The sequence below is a fragment of the Microtus pennsylvanicus genome, chromosome 10 (genome assembly GCF_037038515.1).
Source record: "Microtus pennsylvanicus isolate mMicPen1 chromosome 10, mMicPen1.hap1, whole genome shotgun sequence".
Taxonomy (NCBI): Eukaryota; Metazoa; Chordata; class Mammalia; order Rodentia; family Cricetidae; genus Microtus; species Microtus pennsylvanicus.
This window is the reverse complement of record NC_134588.1, coordinates 90857496-90878653: the sequence shown is the minus strand read 5'-3', so window position 1 is coordinate 90878653 and position 21158 is coordinate 90857496. Positions and strand designations below refer to the sequence as shown.

Genomic DNA, 21158 nt, shown 5'->3' with positions numbered 1-21158 from the left:
AACAAAACAAAATGAAAAAAAAACCAGAGCTGAGTTAAACAGGCATTCATTACATTTTACTGTTTCTGTTTTTGAGATAATGGTTTATGTAGTCCAGACTACCTGGAACTCAACCTGTAGTTGAGGATGACCTTGAACTCCTGATCTTTCTGCTTCTACTTTCGAAGTACTAGGATTGCCGGTGTGCCACCAAGCCTGGGTTAGAGAGGGTTAGAGCTCAATATCAGAAGACTGTATTTACTGATTAACCTATTTACTTTTAAAAGCTGTTTTTTGTTGTTCTGTTTCTCCTGTTTACTAAATTTTTAAAAGCAGGGTTTTGTTTTTGTTGTTGTTGTTTTGTTTTTCCTATCTCTGGAGGATGTCCTCAAACTCACGATCTTCTTATTTTAGCCTTCTAAGTGCTGGGGCTGTAGGTAGCGCCACTATTCCCAGCATGAAACTTATTTTTTGATGTATCCAGCACTGAACTGTGCTGCAGCCGTCTTGAAGATCAAGAAACACTGCAAAATAGATTCTTGCACTGAATAGAAGACTGGACGAGAGAACCTCTAAGGTCCCTTCCAGTCCCTAAAATATGAAAGAGAGTTGTCAAACGTTACAGAAATAATATTATTCATTTGATGCAGGGGGAAACGCGAATTTGTGCTATTTAAATCCTGAAAGGAAAAAGGCAGGAGAGTGCTAGCGAGCTAAATATAAATGGGATCTGAATATTAACAAAACCGAAAGAGATTTACAATAGAATTAGGCTCCCTGCGCTCCCCCTATTCTTTCTCCCTTTGCCCCGCCACCACAGCTCCCAGGGTCAGGAACTTTGGCATTCTATTTCATTCCTTTCTCACTTGCTCACTCTCTTTTCTCAGTTGAGAGTGCTCTGCAACTGATTTCAGTACTTGGATTCCTCAAAACCATTTATATACAGCACATATAAATCAAAAACTGGGTTCTCCACGCCCCAGCTTCTTGTGGCTGTGGGTGTCACCCACAAAGCGCTGAAAAAGAAACAAGGGAGCGTTGTCTTTGGCCGGTGGGAGTTTGGTTCAGGCAGCAGCTCAAGCCCTGGAATTCTCAGGCCTAATGGAGGTGGTCAAAGAGGATCCCCGACCCTTGCAAATAATGGTGTAAGGCCCGCTGACAGCCCCTCCCCCATCCTGTACTGTCCAAATTGGGGTTCAGTGTGCTTATCTCGCTAGGGATACAGCTCGAAAGTATAGTGCTTGCCTAACATCTCTTTAGGGCTGAAGAACCGTGAGAAAGCACTAAGGAACCAAAGGAAGCCCAAAGTAGCTTTTTCCTTGAGTGTCTCAGTCAGTTAACTCGGAGATTTTAGGACAACTTGGAAAGGAGGGAGTTGAAGTGAGCTGCCGAAACCCTCAGTGAATAAATGGGGCGAAGTCGCTGTCTGGTAAAGCGAGCCGTACAAAATAAACACTTAGGTAGGTAAAGGCACTAAGTATAATCACGCGACGCTTTGGCCAAAGCTTTGACAAACGATGCTAGAAACTACGACGAGAGAGGAAAAGCAAAGACCCGGGGGCGGGGGTGGAGGATGGGGGATCACCATCCACAAAGAACCGAACCGCAAAACACAGCTTTAAAAAAAAAAAAAAACAACTAAGTCGTCACTTGACAGCCCCGCCCGCTCCTCCGCAAAGGGAGGGGCAGCATGGGAGCCGTGCGTCATTTCCGTCCAGACCGGAACTCAAGATGGCTGCGCTCTTGCTGAGGTGACTTTAGCCTGGGGCTGGGAATCCGTGCCCGTTATCCTTGGAGGGCCTGAATTGGGTCCTCAGGGTGTTGACAGCGGCGTAGGCGTACGGGGACAAGGAAAGGACCGTAGATGTGCAGGCCGCGCCCCAGGGATCCTAGCTTCCCCCCGTCCCGCGCGGGCTCGGAAGGGCTTAGAGGTCACTCTGTGTGGATGAGTGGCGCGGCAGTCCCTCTGCTCCACCCACGTCTAAAGCCCCTTCCCAAATTGCTCTTGTGAACCCACCCAGGTCCGAGGCTCCAAAAACCTCTAACTTCAAGATCAGTTGCCCCGTAGGCCTGCAGGGAGGGGGATTTAGGGACCATGGGGGAGGGGCTCCGTGGTGCACCTCCATGCTTCCTAATCCCTGGTAGTTCTGCTGCTGTAACGCGTGGGCACTATCTGGTTTCCAAATGTATCCCTCCCAGCCCAGGGTTAGCAGTAGCAGCCGGAGTGGGTCTCTGCTGCTGCCCAGAAAATTCGCTTTGTTTTCATTAGCGTTGTGTTATGGTGGATACCCCCGCCTTTCTCTGAAATCAATTTCCTGTCCAGAGATTTTCTTTTGTTCTGAATTCTTCACTCTTTTGGTATCATCCCCAGAGCCTCTATAGTTGTGAGGGCATAGACAGTTGTGGTACGAATCCCAACGCAGTTTTATGCCTGCCTATTTTTGGAAATTATTTGTTATGGAAAACTAACTTCAGTGCTGTTGAAATTCCAGTCCCTGATTCTCCCAAATGTGTTTTCATTTCTCTTTCCACTTCAGTCATGCAGTATAAAAATAGAGGGATTCTGTTTAGTTTTCTTTGTTACAAAGTGAGTCTTTGGAAGTTGGGATCAGTTATCTTTAGTCTTATTTTCATGGTGCTGTGCGTTTTCTTAGGCGTCTCTTCTCTGAGATACGACAGGACCAGTTTTCCAGAGCTGCGTCCTTCATTCTTAGTTATCTGACGCATAATTGAATGCCTTCAAATTCTTTGATGTAGCATATGTTGGTGACTGTTAGGGCTTGTTGGGTAAGTTAACATTTAGCTTGAAATGATCATATTGGTTTCAAACATTTCATTTTAGGAGTTTCAGGGTTAGTGTTTAGAGTCTTCATCTTTGGGTTCTTCCTGGAGTCAGCCAGTCTCAGGCTGAAAATATTTGAAGAACAAGTTACAAAAAGCAGTGTGAGTTTGTTCCCTGACAAGTGTTATGCTGAGTCCATGTGGATGAAACTGTAGGTATACCCTGCTGTAGCCTTCTGTCATTCAGATACTCATTCTCAGTCCAGCACTTATGGGTATTGTTTGCTTCAAAACCTTTGTTCTCGTGTAGGCATGGGATTGGTTTATCTGGACTGCCTGTTGGTGTGTGTATATATACATATATATCAACTTTCCCCCGTTGATTGTATTTGGACTGCATATAGGTAGCACCCCTCTTTCTTAAACCATATGGCATAACATTTATGGGACATTTAAATTATATTGGGCATAATAAGTAATACAGAAATTATTGGAAGTATTGGACAATGTGCTCAGGACATCCCGGGCCCTACAATAAGTGACTTAATCAGCTGCCTGAGGAGGCTCACACCCTCACACCAGTAGTCTCAGCACTTAGGAGACTGAGACAGGAAGGGTTGCTGTAATATTGAAGCCAGCCTGAGCTATAGCATGAGTTCCAGGTCAGCCTGGGCCACAGAGTAGAATCCTATCTCAAAACAAAGCACTTGCTTCTAGCCATAACCCTTTACAATTTTTTCACTTTCCTTTATTGTGGGTGTGGGTGGGCACACATGCGCCGTGGCTTGTGTGGGGAGGTTAGAGGACAATTGTGACTCCCAAGGGTCCAACTAAGGTTGGCTTGGTGGCAAGTGCCTTTGCTCTCTGAACCGTCTCGCTGGCTCCTTTCCAGCACAGAAAGTCTTTTCAGAGGTTCTGGTTTCACGTGGAACACAAGGATAGATATTTACTTTCATATTTCAAATAAGGCTATGGAGTTCATGCAGCTTGTTTCTGTAGGGCCTTGTGTCGAGCGTACATTGGTATTTGGGGAAACAATAGCACCAGACAGAAGAACATGCGGTAGATTCCAGCCCACATCTGCAAACTCTTGCTGGGTAGCTGAGTGACAGGGCCTAACTTGGTGTGAGGAATGTGTGCCCTGCAACTTCAGAGACAATTCAGTTGATTTAAAGAGATTTGTTCCCACTTCTTTCTAAGAGCCCTCAGTACACAATGTCTGCATTCACCTCTTGCCTCCAAAGGGAAGAGAGAGAACTGAAGAAGGGTTGGCTGGGTTTTTCTCTTCGAATAATGGTCCCTTCTGATGCTCTGTTGTAGAGCATAAGGCTCTTGAAATGATATGTGTCTAGTGTGGGTGATTGATGGACATCATAAACCTTTTAGAACACTATTGGGTTTAGATGATTGGAGCTTTTTGTTTGTTTTGTTTTATTTTTCCAGAGCGGGTTTTTCTGTGTAACAGCCCTGACTGTCCTGAAACTTGCTCTGTAGACTAGGCCGAACTCAAATTTAGACTCTGCCTGCCTCTGCCTCCCTAGTGCTGGGATCAAAGACATGTGCCACAACCTACTGGCTAGAAAGCTAATTCCTAAACTATTAGATGCAGGAGTTTAAATTTTTTAAAATAAATTATCCAGGTAAGATATACTATTTGTTCGTTTTTGGTTTTTTAGTTTGGTTTTTGAGACAGGGTTTCTCTGTAGCTTTGGCTGTCCTGGCACTCCTCACTCTGTAGAGTAGACCAACCTACCTCAAACTCAGAGATCCACCAGTGTCTGCCTCCTGAGTACTGGGATTGAAGGTGTGCATCACCACTATCTGGCTCAGGTTTGGGGTCTTAATAAGCTCTTCTATCTCCACATGCCTTGTACATAGTGAACAATTCTAATTACATAGAATTAACATAGTAAATGTTTTGGCTTCCAGAACTTCATTGTGGTCACCTTCTTCAATGCTTTGGAAGTGTTTGCTGGAATTAGGAGATTAAAGGATGTGTTGTTGAATGTTTTTCTTTTTCATTTTCCTTTTTGGCTTTTTGGACAAGGTCTTGATATAGCCCTGGCTGGCTGGAAATTGCTGTTTAAACCAGGGTGGCCTTGAATTTACAGCAGTCTTCCTGTGTCTTACCTCCAGAATGCCGGTATTACATGTTTACAAACCTGATTACCTGAGTTTGATCCCAGGATCCACATGTTGGAAGGAGAGAACCAGGTCCTTGCAAGTTGTCTGATTCCCACATGTGTGTTGTGGTGTACACCATCACACACGAAATAAATAAAATGTAATTTAAAAAAATTTAATTATTTTTTTTTATGTGTATGAGTGTTTTGCCTGGTCTATGTACCAGGTGTGTGCCTGGTGCCTTCAGAGTCCAGCAAAGGGCGTTGGGTTTCCTGGAATTGAAGTTACAGATGGTTGTGAATACCATGTGGGTGCTGGAAACTAAACCCTAGTCCACTAGGAGAGCAACATGTGCTCTTAACTGCTGAGCCATCTCTCCAGTCCATGTAATTTTTTTTTTTAAGTAGCAACTTTTAGGTAGAAAAAGTAATTATTTTTTGTAAATACTTTTTGTGGGAATGGAGAGAATTTTTGCTTTCTCATGTTTTTATACTACCATGTAGAAAGCTTTGGGACTTGAAGTTTGTCTCTGTTAGCTGGAAGTAGGTGGTAGGTTTTTAATTTTTAAAAATTAATTGTTTATTATTATTGCGTGTGTGTGTGTGTGGCTGTGTGCACATGTGACAGAGAGAACTTTGTACAGTTGATTCTCGTCTTTCGCCTTTAGGTGGGTTTTGTGGGACTGAACTCAGGTTGTCAGGGTTTTATAAAGTGCTTTTATCCACTGAGCCATCTCCCTGGCTCCAGATGGTAGTTTTTGAAATGACCTGGCTTAATATTAGGACTGCCCATCCTCAGATCCCTTGTTCTTCAAAATTTAATTCATTCATTTGGAGCAGGTCTCTGCCATACATAAACTATGTGCTTCCTAGTGTCAGTTTCTCATTTTGGCTTGTTTAGTTTTTGCAATGCTGGGGATTAAACCCAAAGCCTTATCCTTTGAATGTTAGGCAAGCATTGAACTATTAGAACCCCCTTGTTAAACTCTTGTGTTTTATTTAACCTATGTCGGAATCCTGGGACCAGCCTGCACCTAAATTATTTCTTGTGCCAAAGTTGAGGTGTGGTCAAACAACCTCCTGTAAGACCTAGCTTTAAAACAAACAAAACAACAACAAAAACATCCTGAAGACAAATGTGAACTCCTAGCACTTGGGAGGTGGGAAAGACTTTAGCTACATAGTGAGTCTGAGGCCAGCCTAGACTATATGAGACCCTGTCTCAAAAAACACACAACAAACTTGTTTCTTGTCTCACAAGATAAAAAAAATAAATAAATAAATATATATATATATATATATATATATATATATATATATAATATAGTACAAGGTGGGGAAGTTGATATGCTGGTGTTAGTGACTAAATTTGTCTTCTTGAATCTCTTGCAGACACGTTGGTCGTCACTGCCTCCGAGCCCACCTTAACTCTCAGCTTTGTCTCAGAAAGTAAGTTTTGAAGTCTGTTGTTATGGAACTCCTTTACACTGTGTGAAGGTGTGTCACTGTGATGGATTTAATAAAAAGCTAAACAGGGCTATTATTGGTTTAATAAATAGCTAGGTAGGAGGTATAGCAGGGACTTCTGGACAGAAAGAGCTCTGGAAAGAAAGGCGGAGTCTCCAGCCAGCCGTCGAGAACACAGGACGGGCAGTCCAGAGTAAAGGCAACTCAGCCACGTGAACAAATGCTGATTAAAAGATTAAAACGTAGGAAAAATTAGTCTACATTATGACTCTTTTATGTTATTAACTTTTTTCCTCATGAAAAGGCTGTAGAAAGCTGGGTGTGGTTCCTGCACTCCAGAGGCAGAGGAAGCTGAATCTCTGGGAGTTTTACTTTTTCCTGCTAAATATTTATTCCTAGTTGTTGACTTCAGCAGTTGCCTTCAACAATTTTTTTAAAGGTTTTTACCTTGGAAATATCAAAAACCTTATACTTTCAGAAAATAAGAATAGTACATTTTTGGTCCTTTGTGTTGGTCTCATTGCCTTGTTTCTTCGAGTAAGTCTTGCAGTGTGGCGCAGCATGGTGTTGAGCTTCGGTGACCCCAGCGTGAGCCTCTGTGTGCTGACGTTATAGACAGTCACTGTGTGTGTAGTCCTGTGGTCATTTCATCCAGGTTCATCAATTGCTAACATGTTTGTTTGCTTACATAACAGTATAATTGTACTAGCATAATCATTATCATTAAGAAATTAGCTGATTAATGCTTATCTGATACACAGCTGATTTTCGAATTTTCTGTTTATACCAAATAATGTACTTTATAGAACTACGCCCTTTTTATTCCTACAGCCAGAACCTAGTCAGACTCATAAATATACATAACTATTATGTTTTCTTTTTGGTTTTGTTTTTTTTTTTTTAGGCTTGGGTTTTGTTTTGTTTTGAGACAGGGCTTCGTGTAATCCAGGGTAATCATCAAGCTTGATATGTGGACAAAGATGATACAGAACTCGATCATCATGCTTCTACCTCCTATGTGCTAGGATTGTGAGCTCTTTTGCTTTTGCTGGCCTTACACTTACTATGTGGTCCAGGCTGGCCTTGGCCTCCCAGTCTTCTTGCCTCTGCTGGTGTGCTGCTGTGTGCCACTTTATCTTTTTATGGTCTTTACCTTTTCTTCTTTTTTTTAAATTTTTTTTTCTGAGACAAGGTTTCTCTGTGCGGCAGCCCTAACTGTCCTGGAACTTTCTCTGTAGACCAGGCTGGCTTTGAATTCACAGAGCTCTACCTGCCTCTGCCTCCCAAGAGCTGGGATTAAAGGAGTGTACCTCCACTGCCTGACGTTCTTTACTTTTTTCTATTTAATTTTATCTGTATGGGTGTTCTTGCATTTTTGTCTGTGTACTACATTTATTCAGTGTCTAGGAGGTCAGTTGGATTGCCTGGTACTGGAGTTACTGTTATGAGCCACCATGTGGGTGCTGAGAATCGAACTCGGGTCCTCTGGAAGAGAAAGCAGCCTCTGCCTTTAACTTTTGAGCCTTATCTTTTTTTTTAAATGTATTTTTCACCCTTATCCTTTATATATATTTTTTACTTATTGATGTGTGTGTGGTGGGGCTCAGGGATGGTCAGGTGATGGTCAGAAGACATCTTGTAGGAGTGGTTTTTCTCCTACCATGTGCATCCAGGGAGATCAACTTTGTCATCAAGGGTCCTCAAATTTGTCAACAAGCACCTCCTCACTGAGCCGTCCTCCTGATCCAACCATTCCTTTCTTAAATAAGACATCTAAGGGCTAGAGGGGTAGCACAGTATAAGAGCATATTCTGTTCTTGCAGAAGACCCAGATCAGTTCCTGACACCCATGATGTATAGCTAACCCTTGCCTGTAACTCCAGCCTTCTGGGATCCAACACCCTCTTCAGGCCTCCTCAGGCTTCTGCACTAACATACGCACACCCACACACAGATACACACACATAATTAAAATAAGACAAAACTTTAAAAATACACTTTTTACTATGTAAAATACAAACCTTAGTCCTTTTTGAACCTCTTGTTTTATTTTAGTGCTGTTCCGTTGGGAACCACAGCCAAGGAAGAGATGGAGCGGTTCTGGAACAAGAACACGAGTTCAAACCGTCCTGTTTCTCCCCATATCAGTATCTACAGGTAAGGACACTGGAGCCGGATGGTCTAGAGTTAGCCCTTTTTTAAGTATCTTATTGAATGCAGCACATGGGAGCACGTGGGAGCAGTGGGCTGGGCAGTAATGACGGTACTGTCCACGCCAGCGTGCAGCTTCTTCATCTGTCGGTGGGAGTGTCTTGAGAAAGTTCACCACAAGTGAAAGATTTCTGAATGCACAGCTGCCAAAAAGAAAGTTCAGACGCAAAGAGCTCATGAGTCAGAGGTGTTTCTTGAGTTGCTTGCTGTTACATTGAAGACTTCACACACACTTTGTCCTGTACGTTGCCGTCACACCACACAACACTGAATTTGAGACTGTGGAATGTTTTGTTTTGAATTGTAGCGTTTTTATTACACATACAGAGTGTTCTGCTCTTATGGTTTAATTATGGAGAACAATGACTTTTAGTACTTTCCTGCTATGAGTCCTTAGCATATAAACAGCAGAATCTTATAGCATTGGAATGTGTTATGCTAGGTTGTTTGATCTTAAAATTGCTGTTTAAAGACCAGCCATGGTGGCACAGGCCTTTGGTCCCAGGCCTTGGGAGGAGGAGGCAGGTGGATCTCTGTGAGTTTGAGACCAGCCCGGTCTGCAAAACAACAGCCAGGGCTGTTTCACAGAGAAAAAAAAAAAATTGCCGTTTGAGGCTGATCCAGGTGGTGCACTTGGGTGCTGAGGAAGGAGGATCAGGAGTTTAACCTGTCCTCGGTTGCATAGCAAATTTAAGGCCAGCCTGAGCTATGAAAGAACACACAAGTTCATACGTTTGCACTTGTGTTAGAAATGTGACTCGCTCCATTGAGCTAAAGTTATCAGGCTGAGAAGAGGGTTCAGTAGGTTGAGGTTCTTCCTGCTAAGCCTGACGACCGAGTTTGATCTTCTGGTCCCGCATGGTGGAAGGAGAGAACTGACTCCCCAAAGTTTGCATTTTGTGTACCATGGTACACTAAATTATACATGAAATATTTTAAAATAAATAAGCGATCTAACAGGGGCTATCTTTTCCTTGGGCTCTAGGGGAATCCATTTGTTTTTGCAGTTTCTAGCTTCTGGAGGTCTTGCTCATTTCTCGACTTCATGATTTACTAATTTTTTTATTTATTGGTGCTTTAGACAGGGTCTTACGTAGCTCAGGCTGGCTTCAGTCTCAGTGTGTAACTAAGGCTGACCTTGAATTTCTTACCCTCCTGCTTCCACCTCAGTAGAGATTGAGATTATAGGTTGAGTCCACCATGCTTGCCTTATTGCATATACTCTTTAGATTTCTTTCTTTCTGTAGGGCAAACCCTGCTTTCTTTTAAGGATTCCTGTTTTGCACAGAAGTTACACTCTTTTACAGTCATTGTTTATTTTGATGCTCAAGTTGTTCTAGCCATGGCTACTAGGAGTTCTTCAATATGGCATCAGTACTGGAGTGTTAGATGTGCTCGCTGCTACCAGCACGTCATTGACTTTAGGTCCTCTTGTCGGATAGAGCTAAGATATATACTGTGCTTGCAATTGTGTGTGTGTGTGTGTATACATACATGTTTGTTCATCTCTTGTTTTCAGAAGTAGAAGTGCTAGCTGATTTTGTTTATGTCTTCTTAAAGAATCCCTATAGAGCTTTTAAAAATTAAAAATAAATAAACACTAACTCAGCAAAGCGTCTTGAGCTTGCTGCCCTCTTTACTTGGGTCCCTGCCAGGGGATACTGGTCATTTTTTTTTTAACCACCTCCACAAATACCACAACCCTTCAGGATTTTTTTTTCAGCTCAGATTCCAGAAATAATTTTTATTGTAGAAATTGGACATTGTACCCTAACAGAAGGTTAATAAAGGATCTTAGTATATAAGGTAAATGGTGAGAGCCTGTCTCAAAATGAGGGGAGGGGTCTGGGGAGGGGTAGGTTTATGAGGATGGAGATAATTCCAGATAAGCCTGGCCTTTCTTCACAAGTCGATTGAAAAAATTGACATTAGGTCCAATTATGGAACTTTGCATGAAAAAAGAAACAGTAGGAAACATGGGGCTATTTCCTAAACAATATGCCAAGGAAAGGTGTCGGAAGTAGTTAGCACAGTGCTTCTGTTTCTTTGTTTTCTGAAACAGAGTCCTGTATAGTCCAGACTGGCCTGGAATGATTTAAGTTTGTTTTTTTGTTTTTTGAGACAGGGTCTCGCTATGTAACCTGAGGTTACAGGCATGAGTCACCACAACCAGCATGATTACTCTCTAGCTGAATGAGCTGTGATTGGCACCAATGTGGGGCCCTGGGTGAAAAGAGTTAGAGTTGTATTTATTTCTTCTTCTCAATGGTAGCAGTGCTTTAGTTTTGTAAAATCAAGGAATAACTTTTTAAAAAGATTTAGTTTTATTAGATATGTATGAGTGTTTTGTTGTTGTTTGTTTGTTTTTGGCATGTACACCACTTACATACATGTCCTGTACCCTCAGAGGCCAGAAGAGGGTGCCAGATACCCTGGAGCTGGGTTACAGGTCATGGGTGCTGGGAACTGAACCTCTGGCCTTTGCAAAAGGAGCAAGTGTTTTAACTGCTGAGCCATTTCTGCAGCCCCAAGAGATACTTGTTATTTTTACTTATTTACTTTTGTTTTTCAAATGGTTTCTCTGTGTAGTCATAGCTGTCGTGGAACTCACTCTCTAGACCAGGCTGGCCTCAAACATAGAGATCCACTTGCTTGTGCCTCAGAACTGCTGGGATTAAAGACATGCACCACCACATCTGGCTTTTTTTTTTTTAAGATTTTTTTTGTTTTGTTTTGTTTTCTTGTTTTTGAGATAGGGTTTCTCTGTGTCACTTTGTTGCCTATCCTGGAACTAGCTATTGTAGACCAGGCTGGCCTCAAACTTACAGAGATCCTCCTGCCTCTGCCTCCTGAGTGCTGGATTAAAGGTGCCACCACCGCCCAGTTTAAGATGTTTTTTTAAATGAATCTTTTTTTTAAATATTTTATTTATTTATTATGCATACGATATTCTGTCTGTGTGTATATCTGTAGGCCAGAAGAGGGCACCAGACCTCATTACAGATGGTTGTGAGCCACCATGTGGTTGACCGGGAATTGAACTCAGGACCTTTGGAAGAGCAGGCAATGCTCTTAACCACTGAGCCATTTCTCCAGTCCAAAATGAATCTTTTTTTGTTGTTGTTCTTTTTTGCAGTGTATTGAACTCAGGGCCTCGTGCATGATACATAAGCATTCTACCTCTGAGCTGTGTACTCAGTCAAAGTTCTTATTTTCAAAATTAGAAAGTGGAAATAGGAATGTGAAAGCTGGGTGGGGTTTTCTTGCTTTTTGTTTTTAAGAATTTCTTTTATGTCTGTGAATGTTTTGCCTGCATGTATTTGTATATACCAAATGTATGCTTGGTCCCTTAGAGGTTAGAATGCTTGATAGGACCCCAGAACTGAGTGTGAACCACCATTCAGGTAATGGAAACCAAATTTAGGCCTTCTGCAGGAGTAACAAGTACTCTTATCCATTAAGCCATGTCTCTAGCCCCAGATGGCTTTTATTTTTTTGTTTTAAAATTATGTATCCTAAAATAAAAAAAAAGCAAAAAACAAAAACAAATCCTGGCATCCTTTTTTAAAATTGTCTTTGTATGTTTCTTTGTAGATGGTCTCTTCCCATGGCAATGTCCATTTGCCACCGTGGCACTGGTATGGCCTTAAGTGGAGGTATGTATTTATATTTACATACACACGTACACACACACAGATCTTTGTGTGCACAAAGGGATCTTTGAAACTGTGTTTCTATGACTCTTATCCCTGCCCCTTTCGTACCTCAGTAACTTGACTTAGAGTGAATGTAATCCCTTTAAGCTTGACTTTTTTAGGGGGAGGGTTTCAAGACAGGGTTTCTCTGTGTAGCCTTGGCTGTCCTGGAACTCACTATGTAGATCAGCCTGGCCTCAAATTCACAGAGATCTGCCTACCTCTGCCTCCTGAGTGCTGGGGCTAAAGGTAGCATTACAACACCCCCCAACTCTTTTTACCCTTTTTATTAATTCATTTTTTTAAAAATTAATTATGAGTTCCCACATTCCCACTATAACTCATTAGCATTTCCTATGCTTGTAGGACTGACGTTGGGTTTGGTTCCCAGAACCAACATGGTGTCTCACAACCATCTGTAATTCTAGTTCCAGGGGATCCAGCACCTCTTCTGGCTTCTCTGGACACCAGACACACAACTGGTACATATACATATTTGCAATCAAAACCCCATACACATAAAAATAAAATAAAAATCTTTTAAAAGTAATAAAAAAAGGAAAAAAAAAACGCCAGGCAGTGGTGACCCACACTTTTAATCCCAGCACTTGGGAGGCAGAGGCAGGCAAATCTCAGTGAGTTCGAGGCCAGCCTGGTCTACAAGAGCTACTTCCAGGACAGGCTCCAAAGCTACGGAGAAACCCTGTCTCAGAAAACAAAACAAACAAACAAACAAAAACCAAGACATAGTAGGCTTTATTCCTGTAGAATATGTTCCAAGAATTCCCAGCTGGTCATGGTGGTCCATGCTTTTCACCACAACACTCAGGAGGCAGAGACAGACCACTCTCCTTGAGTTTGAGGCCAGTCCGTTCTACTTAGTGAGATCCTATCTCAAGCAACAACAACAACAACAACAAAAAAAAAGAGCTCCTGTTTCTTTTGAGATTCCCTGGATCGTTCTTTTTATTTGTAATGCCTACTAATGACTGTAAATTTAATTAGCTACATATAATTCTGAATATAGGCTGTTATGATTATTGTTTGTATTAATAATCGGCATAGTAATCTTGGGCATTGGACATGCACAAGGACTGTCACCAGCAGAGGACGTGCTGAATAGAGCTTCACTCTAAGTTAGCATTTGCATACTCCTAAGTCCGAGAGATTCTGGGGAAGCAGATGGCCAGAACATATTTTATTAGTGTAACAGCGTTGTAGATAAAGATAACAAGGTTCTACCAATCTAAGTTTTCATGGTCACTTGGAGAGCTTTCCTGGGATTCTTTAGGTGTTTTCATTTTTATTGCAGGGCTTTCAAAGAAGTGTCTGAAAGAGTTTTTGGCAGCTTCTAGAAGGGGCAGAGCACTTAGTGCCAATCACATAGCCCCACATAGCACTTTACAGACAGTAGAGCCTGCAGGGCTGGCATTTCCTGTGATGCATTGGGCAACTTTAGCTGCTCTGGACTGTGTGCTCTTTGAAGAGTCTCTATTCTGGCACCCAGGTTCTAGGAGGGGTCTAGAGGGGCTGTTCCCTTACCTGATATATTGGACACCAGAGGAAGATACAGGAAACCTCAGACTTAATGTCTTCGGGAATTTTCACATGGGACTGACTACCCTGGGACTCAGGTAGGCCGGGCTGACTGCAGACTGTGTAGTCATCCTGACTGATCCAGCAGTAAGGTGACTTCTCAGCTGTCAGTGAGGTTTGGTTTTTTTAGTTGTGAGGGATGTTAAAAGGGGGAGTAACTCGTCATACTGCAATTTCATTTTACCTTGAGAATCCCTGTAGCCTGCCCTCCACCACAAACCTCCCTCCTGTTCTGGAGGTTGAGCCCCAAACCACATCCATGGTAGGCTAACACTTCACTCCTGAGCCAAATTGGACCCTCTCACTATAACATGAGATACAATCTGAACATGGGTTTAAATTTTTCTGTTTCTTTTTAAGATTTATTTGTGTGTGTGTGTGTGTGTGTGCCGCATATATGTGGAAGCCGGATCCCTTGAAACCAGGATTTAGGCAGTTATGAGCCACCCACTGTAAGTGCTGGGAATTTATCTTGGGTCTCCTGGAAGAGCAGTATACTCTTAACCACTGAACCATCTCTCCAGCCCTGTCCTACCACTATTGTTTTTTAAGGTTTTTTGTTTTTGTTTTTTACAGGTTTCTTGTAACCTAGACTAACCTCAAACTTTATATGTAGCCCAGGATAAACCTGAATTTTTTTTAATTTTTATTTATTTACTTATTTTTTAATGATAGGGTCTGGCTGTCCTGGAATGCACTGTGTAGACCAGATTGGTCTTGAACTCACAGAAATTCTGGCCCTGCTTCCTGAGTGCTGGGATCCAAGGCCGGCACCACTACTCCCAACAATCCTGAACTTCTGATCCTCCTCTATCTCCCAAATCCTGGGATTATAGGCATGTTTTACCATATATGTTTTGTTTGGTTAAGCTTTTTGTTTCCTTTTGTTTTTGTTTTTTGAGACAGGGTTTCTCTGTGTAACAGCCCTAGCTGTCTGTAAACCAGTATGATCTTGAACTCACAGAGATCTGCCTGGCCTCTTGCTTCTCAAGTGAAGGCATGCACTACCACCGCCCAGCTTTGTTTGGTTAATTTTTTTCATTTTTGTTTCTAAGTGTTTTTCCTGTATGCATGTCTGTATGCATGTCTGTGCACTGTGTGCACACCTGCTGCCTCAATTGTCCAGAAGGCGTTGGCTCCCCTGGAACTGGAGTTAGAGGTGGTGTTAACAACCATGCGGGTGCTGGAAAATGAACCCAGCCAGGTCCTCTGGAGGTGGAGCCATCTCTCCAGCCTACATGTCTTATAAAATACAGTTTTATTGTTTTTTTTAATTATGTGTGTGTGTGTATTTATTTGTAGGGGAATATGTACACGTGAGTACAGGCGCCCTTGAAGGCTGGAGGTGTTTAATCCCCCTGGAGCTAGAGTTTGAGGTGGTGTAAGCTACTCATTGTGGTTTTGGGGAACCAAACTCGGGTTCTCTGCAAGATCAGGATTCACTTGTAACTGCTGAGCCATGTCTCCAGTCCCCCATACATGGATTTTATTAGTGCTAGTTTCAAATCCAGGGCTTGTATATGTTAGTCAAACATTTTAGCAACTAAAATACATCCCTGACCTAACTTTTCTCTGTATCAGGTGTCAAGAAGTGTCATAGAACCCAGCTTAATCCATTACACTACCTGAAGGCTTTCTTTTCTCTAGGGGTTTCTCTTTTTGGCCTGTCGGCGCTGCTGCTTCCTGGGAGCTTTGAGTCTTATTTGATGTTTGTGAAGTCCCTGTCTTTGGGTCCAGCACTCATCCACACAGCCAAGTTTGTGCTTGTCTTCCCTCTCATGTACCACTTGTGGAATGGGATCCGACACTTGGTAAGTTAGTTGTGGATTTGTATGTTTCCTCGGCAAAGGGAGTGGGAGTGTTTTCCCTTCTTGCTACCACTTTTCTGATGCTGGGTCATCGAACCCAGGGCCCTGCACATGCCGCACCTTTACCCTGAGAGCTATCCTTCATTTGCTTGTTGAGACAGGCGCTCTCACCGTGTAACTCTGGCTGGCCTGGAATATGCTGTCTAGACCAGAATAGCCTTCAATTTTGTGATTATCCTCCTGACTCTGCATCCAAGTGCTGGGATTATAAGCATGAGCACCACACATGGCCCAACCTTGTCTGTCTGTCTGCTTTCATTTTATTATTTATTTACTATTCATACAGTGATCTAGGGGCTTGAACTCAGGTTGTCAGGCTCGACAGCAAGTGCCTTTTCCTGAGCTGTCTTGCCAGGCCTCTAGTACCATTCTTGAGGCTAGTTGTACTGGGTCTTTACTCAAGGTCGTGTCCCCCCACCCCACGCATTCCTGTTTAAGTGTGGGTTAGGCCAGTACTGAAAGGAATCATTGTGAAGTTTTAAGAGGCATATAATTATTAAAAGACCCCTGAAAGCAGATCTGACAAAGAAGACCTGACTATTAGATAAATATGAACTGGTCCCTGTTAATTGTCAGCACTGTTCTTTTTTTTTTTTTTTTTTTTTTTTCCGAGACAGGGTTTCTCTGTGGTTTTGGAGCCTGTCCTGGAAACTAGCTCTTGTAGACCAGGCTGGTCTCGAACTCACAGAGATCCGCCTGCCCCTGCCTCCCAAGTGCTGGGATTAAAGGCGTGCGCCACCACCGCCCGGCTTCAGCACTGTTCTTGACACTGGGAATTTAATTGAGAGCTAGATATAAGCAGTTACTGCTTTCAGTGTATCATTCCTTTTCACCCAGAGTGACAAGTCTGGGCAGACTCAGGTATATTCTCTTTAGATCGTATTGAATAGCTGGAAGGAATGAGAGCAAACACAAATCAGGTGTCAAGAATTCTAGGGTGGTTTTTGTGCTTCTTGTTGTCATGGTTTCTGCTGGGAATTAAACCCAGGATCTTGTGCATGCTAGACTCTACCACATAGCTACATCTTCCATCCTTTTAATAAACTTTTTACTAGTTTAAATTTTATTTTTACTTCATTTGCTGTGTTGCCTGCATGTATGTCTGTGCACCAACCATGTGCATGCTTGGTGCTCATGGAAACCAGAGATGGTATGGCTTTGAGTCACCTTGTGGGTGCTGGGAACCAACCCTGGTTTCTTTGGAGGAGCAGGCAGTGCTCATAACACTGAACTGTCTCCGCAGACACTCAATTTTTTTAAAAAGGTCTCATGTAGTTAAAATTGACCTCAAACTTACTTAGCCAAGAATGGCCTTGAAATTCTTATTTGCCCAGCTCTGGCTCCAGATTGCCAACTGCGGGCATGATGAGTGAGTGCCATCACGTCTGCTTTATTCATCTTTGGCTTTTTGAGACAGGGTCTCATAAACCTAGGTTAGCTGCAAATTTGCTGTGTACCAGGCTGGCTTTGAACATACCCAAATTCCTGATCTATTTTTAGACAGAACTTTACTGAATTGCCCAGGCTGCCCTGGTCCTCACCCTGTAACCAGGTGGACCTTGAATTCATTATCTTCCTGCCTGGCAAGTTTGAGCATTTTAAGAGTTTGTATTTTGTGATCCTTACTCTTGTATTCTTCTCCAAGAAGAGTTAAAGTGTATTTTTCCAATCTTCCATTATTTTTGAACCCAAACAAAATATCAGTTGGATGCTTTTGCCTTAGTTTGACCTTTTATAACCTCCACATCAGAGCAACCTCAGAGACAAACATTTTCTGGATTTCAGTCTGGTCCATAGACAGTTGAATGAAAAAAAAAGTGTGAGACTAAATGATCTATTAAATTAAGCATATTTATCAAGTACTCCCTGGAGCGGTGTTCAGTTTGATTTGAAGTGACTTCTAGTCCTGAGAGAGACAGTGGAGATAAAGGCAGTTTCACTAATGGCTTTCGACTCCCCAGAACAAAGCTCCATAAAGAAAATCAGCTGAAGGCTTCACATCTTGGCCCAGATGGGGGCTTATTTCTGTCTGTTTTTGTCTTAATGTGGAGCTGGACTTAGGGGTCACCTGGCAATCCCAGAACTCAGGCTTTTTGCCTTGGTTCCTACCCATTATGGTAATCTCTTTGTTGAGATAAGTGAGGCACCTAAAGGCTTTAAGCCCTAAATCTGCTTTTATGTTTTTCTTCTAACAAGCACTAGCTCCGGGTACAGGTCAGGTTTTAACTGCTTGCCATGAAATTGTGTCTGACTGGAAGGTCTTCCAGGACGGGGAAATGGTGTGGTTATAAAGGAGGAGCTGAGGGCCTTTGACCTTCTGGAGGCTTCTCCTACCACCACTACCCAGGACTCGGTGTCTTGTGAAGCACTGAACTCCATGAGCAAAGCGGCTCCTTGTGGAGCCTGCTCAACGCTTCATGTCATCTACCTAGAAGCTGGCCAGGCATTGAGATGAGGGTATCCTCTCCGCAGTGACTCCTGAGTCAGTCAGTTTTATGGTCAGCCCGTAGAGGTTCATGTGTTAGCATGTGGTGAGGCTGCTTCGTGTGCTCAAAGTGAAACCTAAACACTACTTTTTGCCCTAGAGCAGTGGTTCCCAACCTTCCTAATGCTGTGACTCCTTAATACAGTTCCTCATGCTGTGACCCCAACCATACAATTATCTTGTTGCTACTTCAGAACTGTGATTTTGCTACTGTTATGAGTTATAATGTTATATAATATATATGTAATTATAATTATATCTGATAAGCAGGATACTTGATATTCGGCCCCTGTGAAAAGGTTATTTGACCCCCAGAAGGGTCTCTACCACAGGTTCCAAACCACTGCCCTAGAGTGTTCATACCCTAGAGAGTGAGAGAGTTGAGAGTCTGGTTTCATTTGTTTTGGTTTTGGTGCTGGAAACTGGTAACTGGTAACTCAAGCTAGTGCATAAAAGGCAAGTGCCTTACCACGAAGCTACAGCCCCTCCATTCTTAGGTTTACATAAAAGGCAAGTGCCTTACCACTAAGCTACAGCCCCTCCATTCTTAGGTTTATAAAATGTGACCTTTGACCCAGTGGGAGACAACCACTTAGTGGATTGATACCAACAAAAAAAGATGAAGACTGAAAAGAAGAAGGAATTTAAATGTTCATATTATATATACATTTCTACTATGGCCCCACTTAAGTTTGAGAGCCAGGTGTTGCTGTAAGTGCCTGTGGTCCCAGCTCTTTAGGAGCCTGAGGTTGGAGGATCTCTTGAGCCTAGGAATTTGAGTGTATCTTAGGTCAATAGAGAAGACCTGGATGGGAGAGCATGGACGAAAAAAAAAGAAATTGATTAAGAATTTAGATTCTCCTGAGGGGTGTGGCACATGCCTTTAATCCCATACCCAGACAGGCAGATTCCTATAAGCTTGAAGCCAGTTGGTTTATGTAGAGAGTTCCAAGTCAACCAGGAATCTATAGGAGATCATGTCCAAATATATATATATATATATATATATATATATATATATATATATATATATATAGAGAGAGAGAGAGAGAGAGAGAGAGAGATACAGACAGACAGACAGACAGACAGACAGGGCAATGGTGTCACGTGCCTTTAATCCTAGCAGGTACAGGCAGCCAGATCTCTGTGAGTTCAAAGCCAGCCTGGTATACAGAGTGAATTCCACATAATGCCCTACACTGTACAGAAATATGTTTGGGCCAGACATGGTGAATACCTATAATTCTAGCACTTAGGAAATTTAAGCAGAAGGATCTTGAATTTTTTTTGATTTTATTGAGCTCTACATTGACTTGCCTCCCTGCCTCTCCCCCCTTCAGCCCTCTCCCAAGGTCCCATGCTCCCAATGTACTCAGGAGATCTTGTTGGATCTTGAGTTTTACGCACGCTGAGCTACAGGACTTCTAGGCTAGTCTGGATTATACAAGATTTTTATCTCAGAAAACAAAGCTGTGTTTTGAAGGACTCTTGTTCAGGAAACATGAATCTAGATGTGTTGTCACGCTGGGTGGGTTTGTATCTGCACAGTCTGGAATCTTTTGTTTACAGGGCCTCTGGCCTTCTGGAGAACACTTGCCTTAGCAGCCCCACATGAGAGGTTTATTTCAGTCATGGCGAGGTAGGGGTAGGTACTGTGTTGTGACTTTGCAGAGAGTGAAGCTGGGGCACAGGATGTAGTACTCTGTAGTACTCTTCTCTGGAGTCCCTCAGAAGGGAGCTGTCCACTCAGCAGGTAGAAAATTTCTGAGGAAGGAATTGTAAGAGTGACTGGAGTTCTAATTACTAAAAATAAAACTTTCCTCTCTTTCTTTTTTTTCTGCAGATGTGGGACTTAGGAAAAGGCCTGGCGATCCCCCAGGTCCAGCAGTCTGGAGTGGCTGTCTTGGTTCTTAGTACGCTGTCCTCTATAGGACTGGCAGCCATGTGAAGAGCTGAAATTCCCAGCATTGTCCTAATCATTATTACACCGATTTATATTCCTGTTTATTATCATTCTTATCGCCAGCCACCAAAGTTCCCCTGATTTGTTAGATGCCACGTGCTTAAGATCCCATGGAGCTCAGCAGATGCTTGAAGAACTGTAGTAGTAGGAAAGGCCGTCTTCCCTGGGCCAGGAGCCCTTCCTCCCTCTCCACATTTGACTCTGATTTGTGCTGAGGGTCTGCTTTCAGCTCCTTCTTGCTGAGACAGTAGAAACAATTGCCAGTTCTGTGGCTGCCCTGGGTGCCACTGTCTGTAGGCTGCTGGCTTAAAGGACAATTCTGTTCATTGGTCAGCTTGGGGCCTTTAGCACCCACACAGCGGGACTGAGAAGGGAGGTGGAGGTGGAGGGGATTGCTCTGCCCAGCTAGAAGGAGGTACAGAGTGAGCTGGATCTTGGACGCTCGTGCTTGAAGAAAAGATGCACAGCTTTTGATGGATGAGGACGATCCAAAAATTGTATTTTCTATTCTTTCTGTTTTTCACTTCTAGTGAAACATACCTTTAATGTCATGTTTTCTGATCTAAATTCTTGTCCCATCTTCTTTGGAAACGATTAAAGTACTACTCATTTCTCATGTTGACTCTTTGAAATCTAGTGAGGGTCGGTAGAAAGGATCTGTCTCATTTCTGCCCCTTCCTTTGGGTCTTGGACATTTACACCCTCCAGCCTGACCTTTCCCAGGGGGAAATAATTATCCTACAACTGACCACTGGGAAAAATATGACATCATCACATACAAGTAGTGAAGAGACTTGGGTACTACAGGTAAGTCTTAGGAAAGAGCAAAGAGGGGTAAGCATGTTGAGAGCTTGCTTTTTAGGGGAGGGCTGGGTGATTTGAATCCGGGTTTCTTTGTGTAGCTCTGACTGTCCTGGAATTTGCTCTGTAGACCTTGCTGGCCTTGAGCTCACAGAGATCCGCGTACCTCTGCCTCCTGAGTGCTGAGAT

At 42.8% G+C, this 21158-nt stretch overlaps 1 protein-coding gene across 1 annotated transcript; it reads left to right on the top strand.

Annotated features, from left to right (window-relative positions):
* Nucleotides 1-1675: 1675 nt before the first annotated feature.
* Nucleotides 1676-20790, top strand: Sdhc (succinate dehydrogenase complex subunit C). The gene is made up of 6 exons (XM_075989078.1): nucleotides 1676-1730; nucleotides 6276-6332; nucleotides 8406-8507; nucleotides 12156-12217; nucleotides 15500-15663; nucleotides 20049-20790. The coding sequence occupies exons 1-6, from the start codon at nucleotides 1711-1713 to the stop codon at nucleotides 20151-20153; spliced, it is 510 nt and encodes a 169-aa protein (XP_075845193.1). The 5' UTR covers nucleotides 1676-1710; the 3' UTR covers nucleotides 20154-20790.
* Nucleotides 20791-21158: the final 368 nt, after the last annotated feature.